The 12,577-nt window shown below is 39.6% G+C and overlaps 1 protein-coding gene and 1 long non-coding RNA gene across 3 annotated transcripts in view; one reads left to right on the top strand and one right to left on the bottom strand.

Moving 5' to 3' along the window:
* LOC115290051 (charged multivesicular body protein 3) overlaps positions 1–12,577 on the top strand; it is a 55,047-nt gene that overhangs the window by 30,189 nt on the left and 12,281 nt on the right. For both annotated transcript variants that reach the window (XM_029937749.1, XM_029937750.1), the window contains exon 3: positions 8,101–8,280. In XM_029937749.1, the coding sequence (XP_029793609.1) occupies positions 8,101–8,280 (180 nt within the window). The remainder of the gene's footprint in view (positions 1–8,100; positions 8,281–12,577) is intronic.
* The window catches only part of LOC115290053, a 21,375-nt gene continuing 14,734 nt past the window's right edge, over positions 5,937–12,577 (bottom strand). The window contains exon 3 of the long non-coding RNA XR_003907934.1: positions 5,937–7,070. This is a non-coding gene — a long non-coding RNA (uncharacterized LOC115290053). The remainder of the gene's footprint in view (positions 7,071–12,577) is intronic.

Raw genomic sequence — 12,577 nt, 5'->3', positions numbered from 1 at the left:
ATTCTGTCGGTTGCCTATTAGTTTTCTGGATTGTTTCCTTTGCAGTGCAGAAGCTTTTTATCTTGATGAAGTCCCAAGAGTTCAGTTTTTCTTTCATTTCCCTTGCCTTTGGGGTTGTGTCGAGTAGGAGATTGCTGTGGTGGAGGTCTAGGAGGTTTTTTCCTACTTTCTCCTCGAGGGTTTTGATGGTTTCCTGTCTCACATTCAGGTCCTTCAGCCATTTTGAGTTTATTTTTGTGTATGGTGTAAGAAAGTGGTCCAGTTTCATTCTTCTGCATGTTGCTGTCCAGTTCTCCCAGCACCACCTGCTAAAGAGGCAGTCTTTTTTCCATCACATACTCTTTCCTACTTTGTCAAAAATTAATTGGCCATACATTTGTGGGCCCAGTTCTGGGTTCTCTATTCTATTCCATTGGTCTGTGTGTCTATTTTTTGTGCTAATACCATACTGTCTTGATGATGACAGCTTTGTCATTACTACCCAAAGCAACCTACACATTCAATGCAATCCTAATCAAAATTGCACCAACATTCTTCTCAAAGCTAGGACAAACTATCCTCAAATTCGTATGGAACCACAAAAGACCCCGAATAGCCAAAGTTATATTGAAGAAGAAAACCAAAATGGGAGGCATCACAATCCCAGACTTTAGCCTCTACTAAAATTTTTTTTAAATGTTTATTTTTGAGGGAGGGAGAAGGGGCAGAGAGAGTGAGATACAGTATCCAAAGTGGGCTCCATGCTGACAGCAGAAAACCTGATGGGTGCCTCAAACTTACAAACTGTGAGATTATGACCTAAGCCAAAATCAAGAGTCCAATGCTCAATTGACTGAACAACCCAGGCTCAGGCACCTCAGGGAAAATATATTTCTTTCTTTTTTTAAGTGTACTTATTTATTTTGAAAGAGAGAGAGAACCAGTGGGGAAGGCTCAGAGAGAGACAGGAACAGAGAATCTGAAGTGGGCTCTTTGCTGACAGCAGAGATCCTGATGTGGGGCTCAAACTCCTGAACCATATGATCCTGACCTGAGCCCAACTCAGACAGTTAACCTACTGAGCCACCCAGGGGCCTCACAAGGAAAATATATTTCTAAATGTTATTGTAAAGTACAACTTAAGGTGATTTGCAAAGAAGTAGTAATGTTTAAAACTTCTATGATTTTTAACATTTCATGATTGGAGAAAATACCAGAAGGGTATCAGTATCACTCCTTCAAGAAAGAAATTGGAACAGGCAATCCTATTCCCAGCCATGATGGAGTAATGAATTTGGAGTTGCACTTCCATCATAAATAATAAAAGAACTGGACAAATTCTGTGAAACTCGGTTTTCAAACCTTGGACAACTGACAACAGCAAAGGATTTATTTTTCTAGGAATAGAGAAACAAAGAGAGTCTTTTTTTTTTTTTAAGTTTATTTATTTATTTTGCGAGAGTAGGCTGGGGGGAGAGGGAGAGAAAGAGAGAGGCAGAGAGAGAATCCTAAGTAGGCTCTACACTGTCAGCATAGAGTCCAACATGGGGCTTGATCGTACGAACCATGAGATCATGACATGAGTAGAAATCAAGAGTCAGATCCACAACCAACTGAGCCACCCAAGTGCCCCACAAAGAGAGTCTTAATATGGTTCTGATTTTCAGCCTGGAGAAACTTTCTGATTGTAGCATATGGAAGGAAATTCTAAGCAAAGCATGGTGGTCTTGGGGGTAAGGAAGCAGAGGGTTCAGAGAGGCTATAGTGACTGGAATTTGTGGGGCAAAATATCAGAGAGAAGAGCAGCACCCAGAGAAAGAGCTCTAAATATCTACGCAGTGTACCATTGAGTCTTTGGCTATAAACTCTGCATACTTAGAATGATATTTCAAGAGGCTAGGCAACGAACAGTTACTGGGAACAGAACAAATACACTATAAGCTAAACAATTCTTAGAGCTAACAGAATTGAGAGATGGAAAAGTTCTGATCAGACACAGGAAAGACACTTTGTTGAACATCTTGGACATTCAGTAGAGAACCCAGAAAGATCATGCCTTAATATTAAGGCTAAAGTAGGCCTAGATTAAAGGCAACTGTAAGCACTCACCAACAAAGCTTAAAAACAGTTCTCAGGGCCTGAGCCTGGGTGGCTCAGTTGGTTGAGCATCTATGTGACTTTGGCTTGGGTCATGATCTCATGAACCCTTGGTTCATGGGTTCATGCCCTATGTCAGGCTTTGCGCTGATGGCACAGAGCCTGTTTTGGATTCTCTGTCTCCGTCTTTCTGTGGCCTTCCTCTGCTCATGCTTGCACTCTTGCTCTCTTTCTCAAAAATAAACAAAAAAAAAGTTCTTGGAAGCTGATTTGCAGACAGCTTAAATATCTATCAAAATAAAGATGAATGCTCTTAAAGACAAAAAAATTCAGACACTTGAAATATTTAGAGCATCCAGCATCCCATGAAAAAAGACAAAGAATCAGGAGAGTGTGACCCAAAATGAGGAAAACAATTAGGTGATAAAAATAGACCCAGAAAAAAGGGATGATTGAAAAAGCAGACAGGGATTTAAACAGCTATTATAAACATGTTAAGGAATTTAAAGGAAAACAGGAAAATAATGGGAAAAATAGAAGATATAGAAAAGAACAAAATGGAATTTCTAGGATTTAGAAATAAATTGAAATAAAATGAAGACTTCACTGCATGAATTAAAGAAGCAGATAAAACAGTATAAAAAAATAAGATCAGTGAAAGTATGTAGTACAAAGTATCGAACTATAATACAGAGAGAAAAAAAAGTAAAGGAATATATGTATGAACACAGCATCAGTGAGCTGTGGAACAGTATCAAGTTGTGTCATATATCAAGGATACAAACAAAAACATACCAAAGCATGTCATATTCAAATTACTGGAAGTTAACAATGAAGAAAGGAGAGTTCGAGAAAAAAAATCACATTAAATACAAAGTGATAAGAATGATTAAAATTTTCTTTCAGAAGCAGTGCAAACCAAAACATCTTCTTTTCCTATTTTTTAAATTATTTTATTTTTAGAGACAGAGAGTGAGTAGGGGAGAAGGGCAGAGAGAGGGAGAGATTCTTAAGCAGACCCCACACTCAGTGCAAAGCCTAACTCTGGGCTCCATCCCAAGCTCTGGAATTATGACTTGAACTGAAATGAAATCAGGAGTCAGGTTCTCAACCAACTGAGCTACCCAGGCACTGGAAAAACATCTTTAAGGTGATGAAAGAAAGAAAAGAACTCTCAGAAGCGGAGGTGAAATAACACTATTTTTATGCAAAAGCCAAGAGAATTTGCTGCCAGGAAATCTACAGTACAAGCAATGTTAAAGGAGGCCGTTGCAAAAACTAGAACCTGCAAAATTAACCTATGATCTTGACGTTAGGGTATTCGTTTCCCTTGGGGGCATGGTGAATTAAGGCAGACATAGACCTTTGTAATACTTTGTTTCTTGATATGGTTCCTGGTTACATGGGTGTGTTTAATTTGTGAAAATTTGTATATCTCTACAGTAATGTATGTTTTTCTGTTGTTATGATATACTTAAATAAAAAGTTTAAAGTGAAAAACAATAGTGGCCTCAATAAAGCAAAGTCTAAGTACAAGTAGTTCTCATCTCCTGGAGACTAAGTTTTTTACCTTTCAGTTAGATGTGTCATACACTTCGTGCACTCATGATAGGCAATACTAGAATGAATTTAGATCATGTACATTGCCCCCTTCTCACATGAAAATAGCTTGGTTTCTGCATCCCTTCCCATGAGTATTAAGATAATAATATATATATTGATCCAGAAAAGTGTAAATAGGAAAGTTAAAACCACCCTGAAATTCTGCCACCGAGACATAGTACCACAAATATTTTGGTGATCTTCCTTCAGATATATCTGAAACTTATATCTGTACTTGTATTTATACAAATCCACTTATTTATGGATCATACTTTTCCTGGTGCTGTTTTATTGATGTATTTCTTATTAAAGTATGCCTAATATAAAACTAACCAGTTTTAAGTATACAGCTCAGTGACATTAAGTACTTTCACACTGCTGTGCAACCATTACCACTATCCATTCTCAAAACTTTTCTTTCATCCCATACTGAAACTCACACATTAAATAATAACTTTCTTTCCCCCCACAATTGATACCAAATCTCCTGGTAACCATTGTTCTATTTCCTGTCTCTATGTATAATTTGACAGTTGTGGGTACCTCATAGAAGTGGAATCAAACAATATCTGCACTTTTGTGCTTGGCTTATTTTACTTACTATACTAATGTTTCAGTGTTCATCCATGTTATAAATCATGAATCAGAATTAACGTCCTTTTCTTTTCCCCCTAACCCTACCGAGTTAACTTCCTTTTAAAACTAAGTAGTACTTCATTATATTCATCTTTTGATGAACATTTGGGCTGTTTCCACCTTTGGGCTTTGGTGAATCATGCTGTTATGAACATGAGTGTAAAAATATCTCACCAAATACCTGATGTCATTTTTTTTTTTTTGTTATGTATATACCCTGTAGTGGAATTGCTGGGTCAAATGGTAATTCTGTATTTAATTTTTGAGGAAACACCGTAGTGCTTTCCATAGCACTCTATTAGTTTACATTCCTAATATCAAGGGCTAAGACATTCAAAAGCAACCACATATATGAGGGAATATAAAAGGTCACTGTGCACACCCAGAGAAAAATGCAGCTCTGAAAAAACATGAGAAGACTAACTTTACAGTGCAGGTTGATCTCCAGCACAGAGATAACCTACATCAATAAAGACAAAAAAAACAAAAAACAAAAAACCCTGGGGAAGTGGGAGAATCTGATTTCTAGAGTTATAAGATTCGATTGTCTCATTTTCAACAATCACAAATCACAGGATGTACAAACAGGAAAATATGGTCCATCCAATGGAAAATAAATGAACAGAAGATATCTCTGAGAAAGACTTTTAAGGTCTTCTAGAGTTTGCCTTGCTAGGGTTTGGAATTGCTTGGGACTGTCACCCCTTCTTTCCTATTTCTCCCTTCTGGAATGGCTGTTGCATGTTCATAGCTGGAGAGTAATTTTGCCTCAGGATCAATCATACCTTGAGTCTCACATATATATATATATGTATACACACACACACACGGCACCTGGGTGGCACTAGTCAGTTAAGTATGCAACTTGGCTGAGGTCATGATCTCGTGGTTCATGAGTTCGAGCCCGACATCAAGCTCTGTGCTGACAGCTCAGAGCCTGGAGCTTGCTTTGAATTCTCTCTCTCTCTCTCTCTCTCTCTCTCTCTCTCTCTCTCTCTCTCTGCCCTCCCCCCACTCATGCTCTGTCTTTCTCAAAGATGAGTAAACATTTTTTTAAAATTAGGTTATATATTTTATATATAATTTATTTTTAAATATAGTTGGCTCACAATGTTACATTAGTTTCAGGCATTAGATGAGCCTTTGGACTTTAGAAGTTAAAGTTGGCGCTAGAACGAGTCAAGACTTTTGAGGTGGTTGGGATGGAATGAATGCATTCTCCATGTGAGAAGGACATAAATTGGGCGGCGGGGGGGGGGCAGAGGCAGAATGCTGTGGGCTGAATTTATATGTCTCTTGGCCATGTGAGGATACAGCAAGAAGCGATCTGTCTGCAAACCATGAAGCAGGCTCTCAGCAGGAACCAAATTGGTTGTTGACACCTTGATCTTGGACTTTCCAGCCTCCTGAATTGTGAGAAATAAATCTGTGTTTTTTAAGCCACCCAGTCTATGGTAATATGGGTATATACACAAAAGATTTTTTTTCTGTTTATTTATTTTTTTAACATATGCAGTTATTTTCCATCATTTACACTACAGTAGTTACAATTACACTCCAAACAGAAAAGCAAAGTAAAAAATCAAAACCCTAACTTCTATTTCATGTAATTAGGGGTCTTGTAGAAATATTTGCACACTTATGTTCATAGTGTCACATTCACAATAGCTAAGAGTTAAAAGCAACCCATATGCCTATTGATAAATAAATAAAATTGGTATATACATGCAGTGGAGTACTTTTTCAGCCTTAAAAAGAAAAGAAATTCTGAGACATGCTACAGAACAGATAAACCCTGATGATGTTATGCTAAGTGAAATAAGCTAGTCACAAAAAGACAAATACTCTATGATTCCATTTATATACCATTTATATAAGGTACTTAAGCATAGTCAGATTTGTAAAGACAGAAAGTAGGATGATGGCTAACAGGGGCTGGTGGGAGGAGGGAATGGCATGTCATGGTTTAATGGGTTTGAGTTTGAGGTTTTTTGTTTTTTATTTTTGCTGCGAAAAGCATTACTGTTTCCATTTGGGGCATGGCATAGGTGGAGCTCCTGGGTGGTTGAAAGTAGCCTCGTGACTGCAGGGGGGGGGGCTCCAGCAGAACCCCAGACACCAAGCGGGTACCAGAGGGGCCCCTTCAGAGGCTGCTGGGCTGTGTAGACTCTTAGTTTCGCTTGAGGGGTGAGCCTTTTAAAGAGATCCTCACCCAGCCTAGTGTGGGTAAGTCAGCTGGCCGCCATCCTCTTGAGCTTCCCCTCCTCTTCTAGGAGATGGTTCTCTAGAAAGTCTCAGACACTGGGGGTCTGCATGGGTGATCCCGTGGCTTTCACATTCAGGTCTAGAACCGTGGTGCCCAGGGTTTTACCCTACTGACCTTGGGGCAGCTTCTGCGCCTCCTGGAAGAGGGCACTGGTTTTGCATCTTCAAGAGAAGCCTGGTGCCCGTTTGTAGAGAAAGTGGCCCAGGCCCTGCTGAGCCACATTCTGACAGTTGAAATAGAAGCCCAGGAGAGGTAGGTTTCGGAGGTACACAGGTGAATGTTGACTGGGAGGTTGAAGGCGGAGTAATTCTCAGGAATCTCAGAACCTCAGTGGAATACTTCTGATGAATCTAGGAACTTGTGTTTGATAGCAGTAGGAGCTAAGCTGCAAATAAGGTGTTGGCTGATCCCAGAGGTGGAGGATGACTGAGAAGACGATTCCAACAATTGCAACTGGAAAAGTGGGGCGAGGCCTTTCTGTCTACATACACTGTTAAAGCAAGAGACAGGTCTCCATGACCCTGGGCACACAGCCTGAGTTTCAGTTTTGAAAGCTATAAAGAATTTTGGAGGTGGATGGTGGTGATGGTTCATAACAATATGAATGTACCTAATACCACTGAGCTCTACACTTAAAATAGTGGTTCGGATGGCAAATTTATGTATGTTTTACCATAATAAAAGTATCTACTGTTCATAAAGCATGTAATATAGACATAGCTTACCTTTGGTTGATGATGTTTTGATACTTTAATATGTTTGGGCTTTCCTGAAGTTGCAAATTTTTTAAAAATCATTAATAAATGTACAGAGATTGTACTCCCACAATTTAAGGACACTATTGATTATTTAGAGCAAGCTCATTTATAGCATTTTTTAAAGTTCCTTAGTACCAGTACCAGTGAATGTTAGAGTGGCCTTGGAAAGGCAGTTTTGAAATTTTGCCTGATGTAATAGGATTTACTTACTTGTTTACTCTTAAGTTACTTTACTGTTTCTGGAAATAATGAAAACCTATCACATTAATTATTTTAATTTTGTTTAAATCTTCCTCTGTTTTTTTTTTTTTTTTTTAAGATTTAATTTTTAAGGGACACCTGGGTGGCTTAGTTGGTTAAGTTTCTGACTTCAGCTTAGGTCAGGATCTCACAGTTCATGTGTTCAAGCCCCGTGTGGGGCTCTGTGCTGACAGCTCAGAGCCTGGAGCCTACTTTGAATTCTGTGTCTCTCTCCCTCTCTCTCTGATCCTCCCCAACTCATGCTTTGCCTCTCTCTCTCTCAAAAATAAACTTAAATTTTTTTTTTCAAGTTTATTGTTAGAAATCTCTACATCCAACATGGGGCTTGAACTCAAAACTTCAAAACTGAGAGTTGCACCCTCTGCTTACTGAGGCACCCAGGTGCCCCTGTTTTCCTTTTAGTAGACACATTTAGATCACCATAAGAACGGATTTGAATGCCAATAAATCTCCTGGTTTACCTTTAATATTTTGATGTTTTGTGTTATGTTCTAAATTTAGACATACAAAGAGAGGAAGAAAAAGTAAAACGGTCAGTGAAAGATGCTGCCAAGAAGGGCCAGAAGGATGTCTGTGTAGTTCTGGCCAAGGAGATGATCAGGTCAAGGAAGGCTGTGAGCAAGCTCTATGCTTCGAAAGCTCACATGAACTCCGTGCTCATGGGGATGAAGAACCAGCTGGGTAAGATGGCTGTTATCTTGCAGCCTCCTTGTTAATGTTGATGGCTCTTGCTCCTCTTATCAGTACTGACTGGATTCCGTGAATGGGAAGACAGACTCAGCTCTGGTTTTTATTCTTTATATTGTCTTGGTTGGAGTGTTACACAAATGCAAAACATAATTATTACTATCATTTTTATGATTCATTTTCTTTTGCAGTGTTGTTGCAGTAAAAGTAAAATAAACATATAAATCTGCTTTACCTAGAATATTCTCCCAAATGTGAACAGTGTTATAAAGTGACCTGAGAGTTGAGTCCTAGGAGTAAGAAGTGGGCCTGTGTGTTGGAGGAGGAAGAAGAGAGTTTCCTCTGTTCCAAGAGCAGAGCTGCCCTAGGCAGAATGTTAAAATAGTCCAAGTCTGGGGCTCCTGGGTGGCTCAGTCGGTTAAGCATTCAATTCTTGTTTTTCTTTTTATTTATTTTGGGTAAACAGAGAGGGAAAGCATGAGTGGGTGAGGATCAGAGAAAGGGAGAAACAGAATCCCAAGCAGGCTCTGTGCTAACAGCACAGAGCCTGACCCAGGGCCCGAACTTACAAACCATGAGATCATGACCTGAGCCAAGATCAAAAGTCAGATGCTTAATAATTGATTGAGTCACCCAGGTACCCCTAAGCATCTAATTCTTGATCTCAGCACAAGTCCTGGTCTCAGGGTCCTGAGTCCAAGCCCTTCACTGGGTTGGGTGTGAAGCCTACTTTAAATAGATAGATTGATAGATTGATTCATAGATTGATAGATGGATGGATGGATGGCTGGATAGATAGATAGATATTCAGTCAATCCAAATTTATCTTTGGCTTTAATCCCACCTCCTTTTCCATCTTATCTCTGGCTCTCTTCTTAATGCTTCCTTACATCTTAGGACTCTGCAGACTTTGTAATAGGTATTCACACACGCGAGCTGTCAATTTAACTTCTAAAAATGTATTATAATATTTAAGATAAAAATAAACATAAATTAGTTTTCATTTTTCGGTTGGTATAATACTGTTGTGATCTTTCACATGAATCTGTGGTCAGTGACAGCTTGAGTCATAGGTTAAATTTTACTTTCAGTTGTTTTCTGTTTTTTTAAATTGTTTAAGGTTTATTCATTTTTTGAGAGAGACAGAGACAGAGTGTGAGGGGAGGAGAGAGAGAGAGGGAGACACAGAATTTGAAGCAGTCTCCAGGCTCCAAGCTGTCAGCACACAGCTGCACTTTGGGCGTGAACTCATGGACCACGAGATCATGTCTTTGGCCAAAGTTGGACGCTTAACTGAGCCACCCAGGCACCCCTGGTTTCTCTGTTTTTACTTAATTTCTGTTAAATTAAGAAGTCCTAACTCAGAATTATAGTTCCTTGAGAATGGCACCAAATGACTATTAGATATTAGTACAGACTCAGAAATTAGAAATTTTTCACTAAAGAATATTTTCAGGGGCTCCTGGGTGGTTTAATCAGTCAAGTGATTGACTTTAGCTCAGGTCATGATCTCACAGTGTGTGGGTTTGAGCCCTGCATCGGGCTCTGTGCTGACAGCTTAGAGCCTGGAGCCTGCTTTGGATTCTGTGCTTCCCTCTCTCTCTCTGTCCCCAGTCAAACTCTGTCTCTCTCTCTCTCAAAAATAAACATTACAAATTTTTAAAAATTTATTTTTGATACAGAGAGACAAAGCATGAGAGGGGGAGGGGCAGAGAGAGGAGGAGACACAGAACTGGAAGCAAGCTCCAGGCTCTGTGCTGATAGCTAGCTCAGAACCTGGAGCCTGCTTCCGGTTCTGTGTCTCCTTCTTTCTCTGCCCCTCCCCCTCTAATGCTCTGTCTCTCTTTGTATCAAAAGTAAATAAAACGTAAAAAAAAATGCTCAATAATGAATATATCATCAGGTTCTTTCTCCAGATACTGAAGAAAATAATAACGGATAGTGAAGGAGTTTAAAAAAGAAGAAAAAGACAAACATCTTAACTTTAAAAAACTGTGTTATTTCAGTCCTAGGTGATTTAATGTATATAAAACCCAGACACTCACACTCTTTAAATACTAGATAGAGGGGCGCCTGGGTGGCTCAGTCAGTTGAGTGTCCGGCTTCGGCTCAGGTCATGGTCTCACGGTTCGTGGGTTTGAGCCCCGCGTCGGGCTCTTTGCTGACAGCTCAGAGCCTGGAGCCTGTTTTCAGATTCTGTATCTCCCCCTCTCTGACCCTCCCCTGTTTACACTGTCTCTGTCTCTCAAAAATAAAGAAAAAACATTAAAAAAATTAGATTAATATATGTCTTGTGAATACCAGGAAGAAATAATCTCAACATATCTGTCAGGTTGAAAGCTTAAGTGTACTCTTGCCTTTCATAGCCAATGAGGAAAGTTTCATATTTACTCCCTGTTCTTTCTGCAGCATGCTGAAAGAATAAGGTTCATGTTCCGTTAACCATGATGAGTTTGTTAAAAATTTTCTCAGTATCTCCTTTACTGAGTCAACATTAGAAAACATCTGGCTTAAGGCAGAGAAGGACAGAAACCATATGTTTGCACTCATAGGTCTAGCAGGAAAACAAGAGAGACCTAATGGAGAACCAGGGGGAACGGGGGAGGGAGAGTGAGTTGGGGAGAGAGAGGGATGCAGAACTTGAGAGACTATTGAAAGCTGAGAATGAACTGAGGGTTGGGGGGGAGGGGGGAGGGGGGAGGACAGGTGGTGGTGATGGTGGAGGGCACTTGAGGGGAAGAGCACTGGGTGTTGTATGGAAAACAATTTGACAATAAAATATTATGGAAAAAAAAAAAAAGAAAACATCTGGCTTATTCTGCTCCCCACACCCCCCATGAATAAAGCTGTGTATGCACAACCATCTTTGTTTCCCCAGTTGCAAAGATGAAAGTACACAGGATAATATATTAGATATTTAAGTACTGTCACCCAGAATCAATGCAATTTGACATTCTGCTGGATTTGCTTCCATTTTATATTCTAGAAGAAACAGTATTACTAAAGTTGAAGCTCCTTTATTTTTTTTTAATGTTTATTTAGTTATTTTTTGAGATGGAGAGAGAGCATGAGCAGGGGAGGGGCAGAGAGAGGGAGACACAGACTATGAAGCAGGCTCCAGGCTCTGAGCTGTCAGCACAGAGCTGACATGGGGCTCGAAACCACAAACTGCGAGATCATGACCTGAGCTGAAGTCAGACACTTAACCGACTGAGCCACCCAGTTGAAGCTCCTTTAAATATGTCTTCCCAGTTCAATTCCCTTCTCTCTCAGCTGCCCCACAAGTAACCACTGTCATGAATCTTAAAGTTGGTAGAAACAGTATCCTGTATATACCTTTCTGCATTGCCATTTTCCATTTATCGTTGTGTTTTTGAAGAATACCCATAATGACATATTTTTTTTCATTTAGTGGATAGTGTTCCAACAGATGGACATACCACATTTTACTTTTTTCCTGCTGATGGACATTTAGACTGTTTTCCATTTTTTGCTATTACAGCACTGCTGTGAATGTCTTTTCACTTTTGGACATGTGTAAAGGTTTCTCTAGGACAACTTTATACTCAGAAGTAGAATTGCTGGGTTAAAAATAACTGGGCTGAAATTTGCTACAACTGCAAAGTTGTTCTCCAAAGAGGCGTTACTAATTTACATTCCCACCAGCCCTGGATGAGAGTTCTTTTTTCCATACCTTTTCACCAACACTTGTCAGACTTTGTAATTTTTGAGAAACGTTACCTTATTAAAGCAGATAACATTTCTCAGGGAACTAATGTACTTGATCACTGTCTTCTGTTTAGCTTTTCCTTCTGGCATACTGATTCCTAAAGACCTTTTTAAGCAGGTAGAGCTCACAAGTAATCGTCTATGTAAAAAAAATCATCTGTAGCATGTACTTTCAGTAGTAAACATAATGGAAGCTCTTGCATGTACCACACAGAAGTCAGACGCTGATTATCCTTTAAATATACGCCCATAACAATATATTTTATTGTTTCAGATACATACTGTGGTTTTACCACAACTGAAAAGTAAAATATTTGCTGTTTGGTCATTTTTTTTTTTTTAATTAGCGAGAGCACACGTGCACAAGTTGGGGAGAGAGGTAGAGAGAATCCCAGCAGGCTCTACATTCCATGTGGAGCCCAACTTGGAGCTCTGTCCTCTGACCCTAGGATCATGATCTGAGCCAAAATCAAGAGTTGGACACTCAACCAAGCTAGCCAGGCATCCCCTGTTTGGTCTTTAAATGAGTCAGAGTGCCCGAAGGCTCCATTCTAAATACTCT

This window comes from Suricata suricatta, chromosome 4, assembly GCF_006229205.1.
Source record: "Suricata suricatta isolate VVHF042 chromosome 4, meerkat_22Aug2017_6uvM2_HiC, whole genome shotgun sequence".
Classification (NCBI taxonomy): domain Eukaryota; kingdom Metazoa; phylum Chordata; class Mammalia; order Carnivora; family Herpestidae; genus Suricata; species Suricata suricatta.
Note: the sequence above shows the minus strand (reverse complement) of the source record. Positions and strands in the feature narration are given on the sequence as shown.